The 18,177-nt window shown below is 38.7% G+C and overlaps 1 protein-coding gene across 1 annotated transcript; it reads right to left on the bottom strand.

Moving 5' to 3' along the window:
- Nucleotides 1-268: 268 nt before the first annotated feature.
- On the bottom strand, nt 269-2,323 carry LOC149212359 (uncharacterized). Its single transcript, XM_089388655.1, has 2 exons — nt 1,928-2,323; nt 269-1,810 (listed from the first exon to the last, which is right to left on the bottom strand). The coding sequence occupies exons 1-2, from the start codon at nt 2,279-2,281 to the stop codon at nt 269-271; spliced, it is 1,896 nt and encodes a 631-aa protein (XP_089244781.1). The 5' UTR covers nt 2,282-2,323.
- Nucleotides 2,324-18,177: the final 15,854 nt, after the last annotated feature.

Raw genomic sequence — 18,177 nt, 5'->3', positions numbered from 1 at the left:
ATATAATTAATTCTGATAATGCGGGCATTCTAACACAGAATTGCATATTCTAACATACAGTTGCATATTCTGTTAACTGCAGATAATTATAGGGTAGAGAGAAGGTCATGTGCTGGTTCCGTGATTCTCCAATCCAGGATTTAGCCTTTTACAAATGGAACATCAAGTGATTAAAGCTCTCCTGCAGACCGACGATCACCTGTTGTCACTGCAAAAACTGTGTTCTTAGGCTTTGATTTTCAAATGTGGAGCATGCCTTCCTTCAATCTCATCGAGGTACTCTCCCATCGCAGTGCAAATTTGGACAGTCAGAGTCATCAAGCTTCTCCAACAGCCTCAAACGTTCAACACCTTCCAGCTCTTCTATCTTGCTGCATCCATGAACATCCAGTTGTTTAAGTTTTGTGAGCTGCCCCAAACCCCGTATTCTCTTCAGATTTTCACATCCAGATGCTCGCAGCTCCTCCAGAGATACCAATGTTTCAATACCTGCCAGTTCCTCCACTTCTGTCCACCCGCTAAGGTTTAGCGTTTGAAGTTGGGCAAGACCAAAAAGGCCCAGATCTATTTTCTTCAATTTAGGACAAGAAATCAAGCTCAGCTGGATGAGCGTAGTCGGCAATGTTCTAACATCAACAAGACCAGGACAACATTTGACTTCCAACACGCGCAACCGTCCGAGGGAATCCGGCAAACACTTCAATCTCGGGCAATTAACCAGTCTCAATTCCTTCAAATTACTTAGGACGCTGAGCGAAGGCGGCAGCATTTTCGAGAAAGAGCCATCCAATTCCAAAACTTCCAGATTGCAGAGGTTTTCAAAAGTGCTAGGTAATTCCCTTATATGTAATTCTTGGAGAGACGGTGGCAGTTGGAGAGGTAATTGGTTCATCTCCTCGGCCAACAGTGCCTGTGTTAGAGAGGCACTGTCACTCGTCTCCCTCATCCTCGGACACTCCCTCACCGCCCATTTCCTCTCCGCCCATTCCCTCTCTGCCCTCCACGCCTCCCACCTCCTCTTGTACGGCATCTTCCGCACTGTTCCCACATCAACGGAGCAAATCAACGACGCGCCCGTCACCCACAGCAACCACATCGCACCCAACAGCAACTTCGACACCGTGGATCGAGGAACAAACACCGTACTAGCAATTATGACGACCACAAAAAACACGCCCGACAAAAACGTCGTGCCCAACACAGCCGCCCGAGAGTATAGCCTCCGCTGCATCCTCCGCTGCCGGTCCCACTTGAAACTCCACACCCTCTCCTCCAACTCCACCCACTCCTCCAACTCCACCCACTCCTCCAACTCCAGCCACCAACTCTGCTGGTTTATCCACTTGTCCCTCCACACCCTCTCCTCCAACTCATCCTCCCGCTCCTTCTCCATCTCCCTCTTGTACCACTCCCGGACGTGCCGCTCCCTCCATCTCGCTCTTGTACCACTCTTGTCGGTTGTGGTCGAAATAATCAAACTATCGCTACCTCTTAGATCAAGATATTTAAGCCTAATTAACTTCTCGAAGGAATTTGGAAGCCTCTTCAAACTGCGGGAGCCAGACAGATTGAGGTGTTCGAGAGTGACCAAATTGCCAAACGAATCCGGCAATAACTGCATTTTCCAAGCATTTATTAACTCAAAACGCTTCAAAGATGGCAGCTGACAAAATTCATCAGGAAGTGATCTCATATCATTCGTCTTGGGTAACCAGATGTAAATCTCTTCGAGGTGCTTCAACTGTCCAATGGACTCCGGAAGTTTTGAGAGAGAAGCCCAAATCTTTAACTCCCGCAGCTGCAAAGGTGCCTGCAAAATGTTAAAGTTTTTAAACTATAATAAAGATGCAGAAATTCAATTTTGCGGTGCGAGATATCCATAGTGATAGCGCACAGAAAGTTACTCCTTGACAAATTTTTTATTTACCTGCGCTTTGCATTGCCACAATATTTTCAATGCTTTCCCGGCTACGTATAGGACTCTTAGATTCTCCTTTGGAATCCAGGAAGGCAGAGAAGAGTGGCCACACTTGTACCAGCGAAGCCATCTCAGATTTGGCAAAGCCACCGTCCTCAAAATGCTTTCCAAAAGCTGGTCTTCGGTAATAAGAAGTTGCAAGTTGTCCAAAGTAATAGCAGGATCATGAAGAGTTTTGTGTCGTCTATTGCAAAGCTTCATCACGGGGTTCCGCAACAGCTCATGAGTCGTCCTTTTGAACCATGTCATATTTGACAGCAATGGTGCATAAGACTTTGGCTCTTGATTTGCGCTAGGAATCATGCTAATTCCGCGAACATTGTGATTCTGTAAATACAGACAAGAATTGAAACATTATGCTTCTTTAAAAACAATGAAGAATTTGAACATCGGGATTGCGTAAATATTGAATAAACTCTTTTTAAAGGCTTGAATGACTGAAGCACTTACAGCTGGTTGCTCTAACATACGCAACAAACTGCCAATGTTGCTGTTCTCCGTCCGATCCCACAAACAAGGAATGCGGAATCCTGAATTCTCAGCGATCCTTCTTCCCAATTCTCTTAGGTGATCGTGCATATGTATAAAATTTTCACCGTCTACCTCAACAAGAGATTTGTGCCGTAAATTTTGAAATACAGAGAAGCCTTTGCACCCTGATTGGTCCCATACTTTCATGGCCGTATCCATTTTTCTCTTATGAGAAAACAAGAAATATATAAAAATAGTTGTTTCTCCTCTTCATCGAGTGAATCAAAACTAATTTTAAGAATTTGTTGTATATCAGGATGCCCATATTTAATTCTCGTCAATTCGGCCTCCCAGTAAGTTTTATCTGTGTTTCCACAAAAATGACTTCCTATTACTTTTAGGGATAAAGGCAATCCAGCGCAAATCTTTAAAATACTATCTACAAAATATTGAAAACAGGGGAGCGGATGGGGCTGACAGAAAGCATGGCGGCAGAAGAGCTCCCTGGAGTGATGTGTATTCAGGCCACTTAACGGATAAATCGATGAAGATTGTATTCCTGACCTTTCAAGAATACGTTTGTTCCGGGACGTAATCAAAATTAAGCAGTTTGAGGAAAAGGTATATTTATCTGCACCTGGCAAAAGTGCATCCAGCTGATCCAGATGATCTACATCATCCAAAATTAGCATGCCGTGAGAAAAGGATCGGAAACACGACATGAGCTGCTGTCTACCATTATCAATACTGTCTATTTGGTAATCGTTTCCAAACAAGCTCCGAAGAAGTGTTTTCTGCAAACCAACTAGAGAGCCCATTATCAATACTGTCTATTTGGTAATCGTTTCCAAACAAGCTCCGAAGAAGTGTTTTCTGCAAACCAACTAGAGAGCCTCCTCCGGTTTTAGCTGTATCTCTAACTGCAGATAAAAAGCAGGTTCTACGATAGTAGGAACTCTTCCGATTGAAGAGTTCTTTTGCCAGTGTTGTCTTACCTATTCCACCTAACCCTACAATGGCCGCGACCTTGGGTCTATTTTCAGGCAATTTCGATAAGAAACTTTCGAAAAGTTTCACCTTCTCCTCCAAACCCGTTGGATAATAGGCCACATAGAGCTCTTTCTCTTTCTTTTTGACCTTTTTCAACAGAAGTTCAACCAGCTTCTCTAGCAGCACGCCTTCGTCGCTGGTTATTCAAAACAGAATATATATAACTAGTGAGAAACAAACATCCATCCATCTATATATTTGAAAATAGCTAGCATAAAGTAATATGATAACGGGAGTGTTGAATTCTCACCCATCAAAAGCGGCCAACTCAAAACCGCTTATTTCTGAAACAGTAGCAAGAGCCTTTCTCCAATTTTCGATAGTATTGGAGCTATACCGAGGCTTCTCTTCCTGAGTTTCAGAGCCATATGTCGTTTTCGTTTCGAGATTCCGTAAGGCGTCAGCGTACACTCCATCTTTACCCTGCGTCCACCGTAGATCAGCAGGTGTGACGTTATAGAACACTGGAATGATTTCCGCCTTCGATTCCAACATGTCGACAAGCTCGTCGAGACACCAGCGAGAATCCGCAAAACCAGGAGATAAAATAGCCACATGAACAGCGGCTGTTGCAATAGCATCTTTTATCTGAGCACTTATGTTTTCTCCCACTTGCATTTCTGGTTTGTCCAGAAAGGCTCGCACATGATGTACAAGAAGGCGGTGATACAGATGGCTGGCAAATGTCTTCTTGACATCGGGGCCCCGATGGCTTATAAAGACATCGTGCCCGTAAGAAATGCTGCTGTTCTCATTGGTATCAACAGCCGTGGAGGCCGAGGTCGATGCCTCAAAGTCATTTGCAGCAGGGTAGGCGGAGGTCGACGCCTCAAAGTCATTAGCAGCTCGGGGGTAATCGGTAGGAGGAGCACGACTTTCACTGACAATTTCAATTTCAAATGCAGATGAAGCAGCCGTGTAGGCGGATGTCGACGCCTCAAAGTCATTAGCAGCTCGGGGGTAACCGGGAGGAGGAGCCGGACTTTCAATTTCAATTTCAATTTCAAATGCAGATGAAGCAGCCGAGGAGAAGGAGGTCGACGCCTCAAAGTCATTAGCAGCTCGGGGGTAATCGGGAGGAGGAGGCGGACTTTCAATTTCAAATGCAGATGATGGGCATGCCACTGCTAATTGGAGTATGAAAACGGAAATAGAAGCTTTGAACCGATGAGCAAATTGCCGAGGGAGGAGCTGAGTTATGAGTTGGGGGAAGATTAGAATGAAAATGTGAGAGAAAGGATGCATACTTATAATAATTCAGCCAAACCAACCGTGGGGCAGCATCATTTGTCGCTATCCCCGAATAAATTCTTAGTTTCAATATATTATAATACACCCAAATTTAATCCGTGCTCTTTATATGGACCGTACGCTGGACAGGTTTAGATTTCAGATTTTTTTAATGAAAAAATCGAAATCCTACCACATTTAAACTTTTACCGATGTTTCCAAGTAAATTCTTTAATGGCTTTGGTTTCAAGGTATAGTCTATTACCAGCGTGTTTTTTTAATAGAAAAGGACGATATTTCCTTTTCGAAAATTAAAAACTTAGATGTTCTTGCTCATTGTTGCGTGTTCAGTGGGTATAGTAACCAGCAATGCAAATGGACATTTCCCCTTTATCCATGTCCCATTCATGTTCAGATATGTTCCACTTTTATATTACCCCAAAAAAATAGTTATCAACATTATTATTTTACTAATTTATTTTTTTTAATATGTAAAATAATATAATTTATTAAATATTTATTGGAAATAATGTTTTTATGTGTGGTTGTCATTGTGAGTTCCCATGGGTTCAATCTAGAAGTTGGTGTTTCTTATGTCTAAGTTGAAGTTGTGTCAATTCCGAGTCTAGATTCACTTTTTTAAGATCTCGATTCGTGAAAGTTTGTTATCGAACTGTCTTATATATTTGTAACTATTGTCATGAATAAAGATATCAAGTGATTTTTGTGTCATAATGTGCTCTCTCTATTATTTTTCTAACATTGTATGAGAGCCATAATGTTGAGGTTGATAGGCTAGATCTAGATTGTTAAAGCCCCTGCAATCTAATTTTGTGAGAGCTCTTTGATTTAAATCCATTGTGTGATGCATTATTAGGATCTGTGATAAACAATATGATGCTACCGCTGGAATCTTCACATCCAGTATTGCTTTAATCAAGAGTTGCAATTAGATCTGTGTGTGGATAACGAGGATAAGAAAGAATGGAAGTGGAGATGTGTACAATTGATTCAATTATATACATACACATATAGAGCACACATAACAAATAATATCTTTCCAATTGTGATATTTGTGACTCTTCTCCAACTCCCTTTCTTTTTCTCCTCGGAGAAGCTTTAAGAGTGGGAGCTCTGGTTTCTTTGTCTCTTTACCAATCTAATCTAGGGATCGATTCCCATTCTCTGCACATTATTATTATTGGAGCCATGTAATACTCCAATCCCAGCAGAACCCCAATACAGTAAATGCTTGCAGTCCCTGCTAAGTTAATATTTTGCTTCTGTAATACTAAGCTACTCACAGGTCTAGTAAATGCATGCAGTGCTTGTTCAATTAATATTCTTCTTCTGTAATACTAAGCTATTCGCAAGTCCATATCATTTGCCTCTCTGAATTTGATTTTGCCCAGTTTGATCTCTTGATATTTGGCCTCGAGTGCACAAGAGTCAAATTGCTGACAGTAGCGTGGGAGAAGCACTAATATTAGACAAAAAAGAGGTAATATGGATCCTTTACCTTTAGAGAAATTTAATGGCATCAACTTTCATACATGGAAAGTTAAAATTCAAATGCATCTTATGAATAGAGGTTTGTGGAGTATAGTAAAAGGAACCAAAAAGGCTCCTACCGATGCCAAGGTTTTATTTGAATTGGAAAATAAAGAAGACAAGGCTAAGACTATAATTGGATTGGGTCTTGGAGACAGTTAGATGCATTTGATTGATTTAGCAAAATCAGCCCATGAAAACATTTGAGTAAGTTATTTGGGGAAAAGGCTATGAACACAAAGTTATCTTTGAAACTGCAGCTCTTTAGTCTCAAAATGCATGGTGAGACACCTCCCTCTAATCATTTAAATGAGTTAATGTCTTTGCTCAAGAAATTAGCTGAAATTGGTATCAATGTAGAAAAAGATGATGCTAAGGCAATTATATTAAATAACCTATCTTCCAAGTATAGCAACACTGTATTTACATTAAGTCTAATGTCCTCTCAATCATTAAAAGGAATGGTATCATCACTTTTAGTTGAGGAAAAAAGAGTGTTATAGGCCATTTTGTCACATTTGGTCAATAGGCCTTCAACTAGATCAATCAACAACCTTTGACCTCCTTTTCATCATCCTTGCACGAAGCCCTAAGCATGACTCATTCTAATCCCTGAGGTTCTACCTGAAAGCACCTTGTTTCAGTCATTTTAAGGACCTATGCCCCCTGATCTCTTACTAGCCAGTGTTGATTACGAGGTTTCCCTACCCTGCACCTGCGCTGATCACAAGCAGGTTGCTCAGTGTAGGGGGTGCGCTGATTCTAGAAATTCAGAAAAAAGAGAGAGAATCTCAAATCTCCCTCTTGCAGAAGCTTCTAGGATCTGTTGTAACCATTTACCTCAAATAAAAGTCTCGAATCTTATCCTATCCTACCTTGGAGTTTTCATCCCTTATACCTTTAGGTAAGCATGGATCTCAAGCCCACATTCGTAAAAGGATAAGAATTCATGAACTACCTCCTTCACTTATATATATACTGCCATCCATAGGCAAGGGGATTCCTTTTGGAGAGTGATTATACCCTTATGTTGTTGTTGTTAGAAAGATATTTCCATGCATTAGGGTGATTAGGGGTGCACTTAGTGACAAGGAAAGGACAATTCAACTTGGAGGTTACAAGATCAACACCTATTTTTCGTTGTAACTCACTCCATTTCTATTAATAAAAAGAGTTCTTTGTTTTCCTATAGATGATGTTACAGTTTCATATATTTTAATACCATATTGATCTATTGAATAAAATGATTAGATGACGTTGCATAGATTATGTGGATCGTTGGTTTGTGTTATCTGACTCTGTAGGTTATAATTATAATGTTCAAAGCTAGGATTCAAGCATTCAAGCAAAGGAAGGAGCGAAGCATATGATAGATTCTAGGTAGGCTTCATCCCATTATCCATTTACTTTAAGTAAAACATCAGTCTCTTTGTCTTTCTGTTGTTCTAGGTCAGTCCACTAGGCCTAGGGAAGATACTTTTGTCCCCATTCATATATTCTACATGACAAATTGATGACCATACTAGGGAGCGACGTGTTCCCTTGGTAGTTTATCTTTCCACTATGCCTGTCTTACCTCTTCTTTAGATCCTTTACATTCTTATTCAGTCAAGAAAAGACCTAGGAACACCTTTCATTGAGTCTCAATTGCAATCCTTGTGTCAGAAATTTGCATCCCTAAACCAATGCACCCTCTGGTATTCTAACAGAGTGTTGCACCCCAACTGAGCCTTCTATGTGCCTGCATTGCATAGCACTGGTGCCTCCTTTGCACCTCTGTTGGCCCCTGTTCATGCACAAGTTTTCTTTTGTCTTGTTTTTCTCTTTGATCAACCTTGTTCCAGCTGCTCTTCCCTGAGTCTTGAAGTGTCTTGTGGTCCCTTTAAAGTCTCCATTTGGTTTGATTTTTTTTTAGTACCTTTGGTAAGGATTTTTTTAAATATTTTCCTTTGTTCTTATCATTAGGTTATTTGCAAACTGATTTTGTTTGATCATTGAGTTCTTAGATTAATTAGTGTTCTAGCCATCATTTTGAAAAGATTGTTTCAATCAATTATTAGACTTTGTATCTTTGTTTTCTTCATTATCAAAAATTGAGTGACTCTAAAAGAAAAATCTTTGCATTGGAATCTATGGTTTTATGTGCGCATCGAAATTGGAATAGTTGCATTTAAAAGGGAATTGCATTTTGCACATTTTTTGTTGCATACTCTTTTTCTCTTCCCTTCCTTAGATGGGTTTTCTTTGAATGAGAAAGATTTCATTTCCTCATGCTAGTTTTCATTTTAGGATATTCAGGTGACATTCGCAGTGAGCCCCAAAACTGAAACTTAATTGAAGATAAACATTAAAATTTATTGAATCAACCTAAGGAGCATTTGTAACATTAACGCAAACATTTAGAGGTCTAGGCTAGATACATGCTCTAGCGTCGTTAAACGTAGGAGTTATCTTTGTTTTCTAGTGTTGAATCCTGAGGGTGAAATCTCATTCCACATACATGAGTTTATAGGATCGTTCTCGATGTACCTTTGGGTATATTGGATGACGCTCCACACACGTAAAGTTAATGGGAATGCTCTCATCGAACGGTTATGCATTAGACAACATTACTAGCACTGCACTTCCACATACCGTCGAGTATATTTTGGAAGTCCCCTATATGTTGTTATCTTCTCCATAGGTAACTGATTTGATCGCCTTGTGTACCATGATACACTGAACATAGCATTCGGGGTGATTTCCAGCATGTATGTTAAGTCCTTAGTTTGCCAAGGTGTATATTGTAGTTCACAGTTTCTTGGTAATCCTTTATGCCTATATTACCCTCTTTTTTATTTCTTTTTGTGTTAATTTCTAAAAAATATTATCCAACATGGAAGAACAAAACCCCCCACTCCGTTGTTCATGTAGAATGCAAAATACGTCTCCTCTTCCACCAGAGGCTACTCTTGGTTGTCGTGAGAAGCATAAGAAGATGCAAACTACCAAATCAGGAAATTTGGGAACTACTTTTGGTCCTCCTCCTAAATCTGATCGACCATAATCATCTTTCCATTTGAGTACTGAGCCCGCGATCACCTCTACTCGTGCTGGTGAATATTGCACAATCAAAACAAAAGTCCCTAAAACCTTATTTCCTGAGGTTATTGAAGCTAACTTTCCCAAGTCAGATACTTTACTTCCTGAGGTTGTTGAACATAAGGAACCTCAGCCATCTTTACCTGTTACTTTAAGTCCTTCTCCTTCTCTTCCTTTGTCTCAGAAAAAACCTCCAACAATATATATTGGACCAAACGATGAACCTCTTCCCTACGGACTTGTGAGTATTGAAGAGATCCCGGAAGAGAAGCCTCGTCCCTCTACTCCTGTTCATTGGAGTGGACTCCATTATTATTAAACTGATCCTCTTCCTCCTCTTCAGGCTCCATTACCAAATCCTTTACCTGATTCTTTCGTCTCACCTGCAGATTTCTCACGACAATATTCATTAGGATTGTTAACCATGAGTTGATCCGATTTCAACTCCGTTGAGACATCAAATGTTGCTTCCTCATCCATGTTTGCAGCATCACCAGAGGCACATCTGTATGGTAGCTCATCCATCCCACTTGGTTATCAGTATTTATCTGGTACCTTCTCTGGTGTAGCTTCCAGTCCATGGACCTCTCCCATGTCATCCATTTCTGGAATTCCATATGGAAATTCTCTTATGAATGCTACTCAGCCTGCTCCTTCTCCTTCACTTACACCTAAAAATGAACAGCAAGATGGCCCTTATGTTAGTGGGGAGGGTTATCTTCAACAACCTAACTCTCCTTATGTTGGGTGCCCTCCATCTGGGTTGCAGTTTCCTCCATTATCCCCTCCTCCTATGGCAAAGGGAAAAATGTTGTTGGTATGCCTCAAATTGGAAATCAACCTTATTATAATCCTCTTTATTCTAGGATGGCTACCAGTGTTTGGCAGCCTACTTTGCCCATCCAACCTGATTCATTTTGGGACTGATTGTTGCATGCTCAACCTATGTCATCTTCATCTCAAATTCCTACCCATCAAACTATACCTCAAGAAGCTCAAATGCATGTAAGTCAACCTTTATAGGTTTCCATTGCATCTCAACCTATGCAGTCAATAGATGGTAACCCCTCAGGTTCCACTTACCTATCCTTTATAAGGTACCTTACAGTCTCAACTTCTTGGGCAAGGTACTCCTCAAATTTCAATAGGAAAACATGTGTATAGTATGGAACAAACCCAATCAAACCCACTTTATGCAAGGATGATGTAAAATCTCGTGGGGAAACAGTATAGACCTTATCATGGTGTTCCTCAAATTCCTTTTCAAGGTCAACATATCCAAACCTAGTTGTTGCAGCCTTTACAGGGTTATCCTAGAGTTGATCAACAAGGCTACTCATATTCTGGTTACCAAAATCCTCCTTATTCTACTGACTAGGTTCCTTTTTATTAAAACCCTCCTTATCAAGGAACACAAGTACCTGTTTCTCAAGCTATTCCTTCTTATCCAAGCTATCCTCCACTAGATTTTAACTAGTAGTTACCTTTTGTGGCGACTCTTGAATTGCCAAACTTGACTCAGCTTATCAATGATCCCATTTCTCATTCACTTTGGTGGTTGATAATTCCCACCAAATTTCCCTCTGATTTCCCTGAGTTCAATGGGAATCCTAGAGAAGACTCGTCAACCCATGTCATGACATATCATGACATATCATCTATGGTGTTCTTTGAACTCCCTTAATGATGATTCCATATGATTACATATTTTCCAATGTACTTGTATAAGTACTACAACTAAATGGTTCATTGAGTTACCTAGAGCTTCATTTCACGATTTCAGTTCGTTAGCTACCACCTTCCTGATGCATTTCCAGTTACCCATCCAATATGAAACTAGGACGAAACTTTTGAACAACTTTAAACAAACTAAATCCACTCACATTTCATATCACATTCATGAGTGGTGATGTCATCGTTGGTTGGTTAATACCTATGTTCTGGATAAAAGTTAGTGAAATGGTTCATTAAATTTCTGTTTCCATCTATCACAGAGGATGTAGCTAAAGGTGGAGCCCTGACTGAAGTGAAAATAATTGCTCGTGCTCAGTATTTGGACCTCATCTATACCCAATCTAGAACGGTCTATGAAAAGATACCAGATTCTTTTAGACCTTCCAACGTTGTTCCTCCCACTCCTGGTAAAGAATCTCATGTTGGTGATGTCATCATTGGTTCTTCCAATTTGCAAACAATGAGTAAACCATTTGATGTTGCTCTCATTTCTTCTACCCAAAACTCTTCATCCAATCCTCTTGCGGTTTCTTGTTCTAAGATAAATGTCGTTTCGTCTGATAAAGAAAATTCTCAATAGTAACCACGAAGAAAGAAGAAAGGAAAAGGAAAAAAGAAGAAATATTCATCACCGCAGAATAAACAAACAAATAAATCCTCTGATGAGAAACAAAATCCTCACTACCTATGCTTGATTTGTAACAAGGAGCACTTTACTCGTGACTATCCTCACAACACGGAAGTGAATTAGTTTATGAAGTCCTCCACATTTATCGCAATGTTGACCGACTCGTTTCCTAATTAGGATACCCACATGGGGTCTCAAAACCCATCTTCCTCTAACACGGTTTCAATGCTTTCTTCCTCAAAGCATAAATCTGATGTTATGGTAGCTACTCGAAACAAGGACTATGGTAATGTGAATTCCCTAAACGTTAGGCTATTGATCATCCTATCATTTTGACATCACCTCCATTCGATCCTTCTCCACACACGATTCCTACGAAGTTAATTATTAAGCCTTCGAAGGGTGTTGTTCATAAGTCTACTTTCAACCCTTGTGTCAGGGCTACTCAAAATTATAACATAGTTAAAAACTTGGCTTAGTCTCCATCATCTGTGTCGAACCTCGAGGTGTTCCAAAAATGCCTTGCCTAGAAAAAGGCTTTCCTTTTGAGCTATCATATGTGTGGATCTCTCATATTCCAACCTAGTTGTTTTCAATCATGAAAAATATATCCCTCGCCTTCCAGCTCAATTTTCCTTCATCACCCAGGTCTTCGTTCATGGTAAGAATATTCATCACTCTATTGTGGGCGAGGGAAACTCGACTTGCATCATGTCTCTATATTGCTGGAAAGTGATTGGTTCTCCTCAATTGAGTCTGTCACCTACCACATTGAAAGATTTTGATGGGAGAACAAATAAGCCTTGTGGTATTCTGAACTCCTTACAAGTAGAATTAAGGGGAAAATTTGTATCCATAGAAGTGAAATTTATTGACAGACCTCTTGATTATAACATTCTATTAGGTCGCATGTGGGTTTATGCCATAGTCGTGGTCGTTTCAAATTATTTCTGTATGATCTCTTTTCCTCATAAGGGCATGATTGTAGCCATTGACCAACTCACCTTTTTCGCCTCTGACTCTCATGTTACTGAAAGTGTCTTGCTTGTAGGGGAAAATATACAATCTTATCAGCATGTCGAGGTTGAACTATTTAAGGATTCCTCACTCATGGGAACCTTTTCACTTCCTCCTTCTCCTCTTCTCGACAACTCATCTTCGATTGCTTATATCGATATGATATCTTATTCTACTATCTAGACTGATTCGTGGATTATACGAGATGAAACTAACATCCATATTTTTGGCAACCAAATGCCACTTAGCCCCATTGAACTTGATTATGAAGCCATCTATTCAGTTTGTGTGGCTTGTAACTTCTCTTTGATCAATTAGGTTGATCGAGCATTGGATTATGGCACGTCTTCTGATCCATTCTGTTGTATATTATCTACCGATGAGATTATCATGGAGATCATGATCTCAGACAATGCGTCATGGGACGATCATCACCATCACTCCTCCTTACTAGATTCCACTAAGGATAATCTTAGTGATGTGTATCTACCCAATATCATCAATTATTTTACAAATTCCATTTCCATCCAAAAAGTTGATTCCAAAAATAATCTCTTGAATATCGAAGAGACGATACCTATTGATATCTCTTTTAAGCTGGGTATTATTGACATAGATTGTCATTGATGTCAGTATGGCAATATTCGAGGAGCCAGAGGAAGGAAACAGAGCCATCGGAGGAGCAAAACAGATCCATCGGAGGAAGTAAACAGAGCTATCGGAGCAAAGTATGGCAAAGAATGCCAAAGAATACAATATCGGGAGCTATTGGGAGCAATGTAGTGTATATGCATGCAAATACACTATCAGAGGCGCAAACACATATATATAGGCCAAATACACTATTGGAGGCACAAACACATATATATAGGCTATATACACTATCGGAGGCAGAAAAACTTATATATATGCAAATATACTATTGGAGGCAAAAAAGATCGCATATTTAGGAATACACTATCAGAGCGGAGAAATATATATCACCCCAAACCCCTGACAACGATATATATGTGCAGACCCGATGAAACATATATGTTCGAGTGTATAAACAGGTGAAGTCTGCCAAAGTGTTCCAAAGCATGCTTTTAAGTGTATTTCAAATTTTTGGGCTCTAAGCCTTGGCGCATTAAAAATTGCGAAATTTGCAACATATATACATATATATTATATAATTGCGATAAAGCATGCAGACCCGCTGAGACATTGCAATATGACTTAATGTTATATCACATCCGCCCTATCGGTACTTAATGTTATGTCACTCCTGCATGCACCGATTGCGATGAATGTTGCGGACTTGATGCAACAATGCAGTTTGGTCTATTTTTATGTCGCATCTGACATATCGCAAGCGCTTAAGGCCTTGCCGCTTCAAAAGCGTTGATTGCGATATATGCCGCGGACTCGATGGTCCGATTGTAACACAGATCAATATTATATCTCATCAAGAAGGGCCATCGGCCATCGGCGATGTTATGGGCCCAACTTATCAGGACCGGGATAAGCTGTGACTGCTGATTATGATTACATTGTGGACCTGACATAGGTATAGATGCAAGTGTAATAAATTTGAAGTCTGCCTTTAACGTTTCGGCTGGTTGTTTTTTCATATATTCCTATGTATTTGAATATTTGTATTGCGCGATGTTTGAAGGCAAAAATGCATAAGAAACGCTCTCAATAGTTCAGGAGGCCTGAACGAAAGCTGATTGTGATTGCGATTGGGACGTAGCATGTGGGTCCGTCCTGATTGGTACAGTCTCTCTCTTAAGCAATAAAGTCCTGTGTATGCCTTTATCATTAAAAGAAAAAGGGGCTCTTTTAGATTTTTAACACGCAGCAGTGAGCACGAAGAGACAAAGGAAGCTACAGCGACCGAAAAGCCAAGAAGCCAAAGGGTAAGCCAACGCAGAGGAAACCGAAAAGCCAAAGCAATGAAGAAGAGGGAAGCTAAAGGATAAGCCAACGCTAGATTAGTTGAGTCAAATATCACTTCAACCAATCACCCCCATGCCATATTCCAACCATGAATGTGGGATCTCATGGGATAAACCAATCCAAAGACAACCAAGGGAATCTAGAGGTTAAACCACCTTGACCCTCTCTATATCATGATCACACCTAAATCGATGTCAAGATCACAAAATCGAACCGAGCTTGGATGCCTCAGAATTTCTTCACCATCCTTGAGGAATTTTCCTGTCTTCACCCTAAGGCTTTTCCATGTATCCTGCCATTACCAGTCAAAGGATTCCCAGGCCTTTGGGAATTTTCCCGAGACCACCTCAGCCCATATTTCGAAACCATTTGGCAACCCAAAGCTCAAACAAAGAAAAATCCCATCACACCATGGTTATCTAGAAATAGCAAGGCTAGGATAAAATCCACTGTCAAATCCCGACAAAATCCATTCTAATGACAACAAAAAACCAAATACCAACATGCACATACCATGCATGTCAAAATCAACTAGGAAATCACAAATGCAGTCTGTTACCTACAAGTATTCCCGCTGAAGCTGCTTGTACCTTGCCTTCCTTTCCTTTTCCTTGCTTTTCCTTTCCTTTCCTTGCTTTCTTACTTTCTTTCCCCTCTTGGTGCTTTTTCCTCTTTGAGACAAATTCTAACACTAAACTGACAAAAGCTACCAACTGATGCTCTAAATCCTTTTTATTATTCATGCCTCTAATTCCTTCAATTTTCCATTATTTTCCTTCATTATACCCCTCACATGCAACCTGTGACCTTTCACCTTCATTTTCTCCTAATTTCCATTATTTTCATAAATAATGTGCCACAATACCTTTTTTCTTTCGAAAACGTCAGACATTTACTTTGCCAATTTCCCCTTAGCCATAAAACACATCAAGTGACGCCCTTCCATAATTCTCAATCAACTTTTATTCCATAAAACCTTTTTGTTGGTTCCATCTCTAATTGTTCCATCAATCATGTTGGTCGAAGAAAGAGGATATTTGGGATCATCCTCTAAATCTTCTCTAGAATAATTATGTCTATGAGAATAATATTGGATTATGCTTTCAAGGCTCCCCCCTTCTAATTTACGCATTGGTTGTGTTAGAGGTTACGTAGGACCTACATGTCTTTCTTATATAGTGTCTTCATTGAGAAGTATGAAATTTTAATGGGTGGTCTTTCCTCTTAAAGAAGCACATGGGATCTCTTTAGATAGTGCTTATTAAAATTGAGAAAAAATCTAAGCAATATTTCCATGCCAACTTGTGCTTAATGGATTATAAGGACTTCCTATTTACGATAGAAAGGTTCCCTTCACCTAAACATGATATCTAGTGGTTAGTAGTGTTTGACAATTAAATTAGGCTGATCGGTATCCTATAGCCACATAGCATCGACAAGTTGATATGAATTTTTAGCAAGCTCGATAAGTTGATGCGATTTTTTAGCAAGCTCTTCCAAGTTTCCTTCCCTTTCATTCCTCTAATGATCCATTTGGAACAAAGAGCATGTCTTGTATTTAGGGGACAAAAATCCTATATCCCCTTTCTCTTCGAGGGTTGTAATAGAGGATTCAATCTATGAAAACCATTGGTTGCACTAGAGTTAGCCGATAAAAAAATCCTGAGTTTTTCTAGCTCAACTTAGGCATGGGTAGAATGGGGCTGTCATCATGACTAATATACATAGTTATCAACAAACAATTCGGTAAAATTTGAAATTTTCTTGTAAGGGATAAGGAATTCATAATTTATTTAAGAATATTTTTTGAAACTCCTAAAGCACTTAGTCCTATATTCTCTTTCAGAAATTCTTAAAAGAGTAGGGGATACTAGGGAATTTAATTGTCTATCTAGGATAAATCCAAGCACGCCCTTGGGATAATGGGAAATCAATGGCATCCTTCTAACTTTATTAATACCACTAGGTTGTAAATTTTCGTCAACCATTTACTTCAAGGCTATTGTTAACTCATCCCACATAGCCCTTGGATACATGTTACATGGACAACGAAAAATACTACCATAATTTAGTCTTATGAATTAAATTGAGATACAACTAAAAATTTAAATGCAGAAATAAAACTAATCTAAATCCTAACTAAGAGTCTTAAATACATGATTGACACAAAACAAAAATTAAACAAAAATAATAAAAACAATAATACATTGACTACAGCTTATACAAAACTACCACACTTAGAAATTTGAAAATATTATATAAATCACCAAAAAAATAACTTATTTTACACAAATTTATTAACAATGTAAAAATTAAAATCTTTAAATTGTAATATCCATACCTAAGAGCATAAAAAAAATATAGTTTACAACTAATCTCACATATACAAGAATATAAATATAAACACCAATAGCTAACAATGTCTCTCATTATCATATAAGGATAAAAGTTATTATTATTATAAGAAAATAACCTTTTGGATAACTACAACAATTAAGTTTATAAAGTTTTCATATAATCCTAGAGTTGACCCACAACTGCTATGAGAGGGACTGCAAAGAGAGTTCACCCACAACTGCTATGAGAGGGAGAAGGATCGAAGAGTTGGAGTGAAATGAAGTGCATTTCTCTGCGAACATGCAATTTTTTTCAAATATACATAAATTAATTGATTGTGAGATTGTCAATGCCGCCTCTAAGAGCACCGAATGAATAATTTGACCCTGAAGAATCGTTAGCATGGTTCAACGGGACTGGCCCTGAAGAATCGTTTGACCCTGAATTTGCGAGTTTTATATAACGGTAAAAATTGGATACAGTCATGGATGGATGAATAATAATTATTTATTCATTATTATTATAGATTTAAAAATTATTATCATTTTGAATAATTGATAATGATTATTATTCATCTATTTTATTTTGTTTTAGGTTTATAGTATAATAGTGATATTTAAAATATAATAGTGAAATTGTTTTTATAGTTTATTTTGGTTATTAAAAATGATAGTTTTCTTAATTGATTATGACAAAATTTTGATGATATAATACTTATGAATGGTATTTTTTTAAGTTCTAAAACAATATTTATAGATATTTATTTTTAATGTTAAAAAAACATAAAATATTATTGTAGATTTTGATTTTGTATAATTAATTAATTTTTTATTTTAATTTAATTATATTTAAACTAAACCATAGGTACTCGCTACTATGTAATCTTTATATTTTTATTTCTTTTAATGTTATCTTCAATAGTGTTATGGTTCATATGTTTATCATCAAAAAATCGGAGAACACAAGACACAGCGGATTGAACAGAGCACAAGCACAATCACACAGAAAACTTGCTCATTCGATTGCCAAAGAGGGTTTTTATATACAGTGGAGAAGTTTCTGGAGTCGGTGACGGTGGCTTCTTCAAGAAAATATCTAACTCTCGAAACTTCCGCCGAATTCTCCAGAAGGAGCTAGACTCTGCATTTAATGTAGGTGGTTG

This window comes from Pinus tabuliformis, chromosome 1_1 (genome assembly GCF_031772625.1).
Source record: "Pinus tabuliformis cultivar Carrire ecotype Pingquan chromosome 1_1, CPIR1, whole genome shotgun sequence".
Lineage (NCBI taxonomy): Eukaryota > Viridiplantae > Streptophyta > Pinopsida > Pinales > Pinaceae > Pinus > Pinus tabuliformis.
This window is presented reverse-complemented; position numbering and strand designations above follow the sequence as displayed.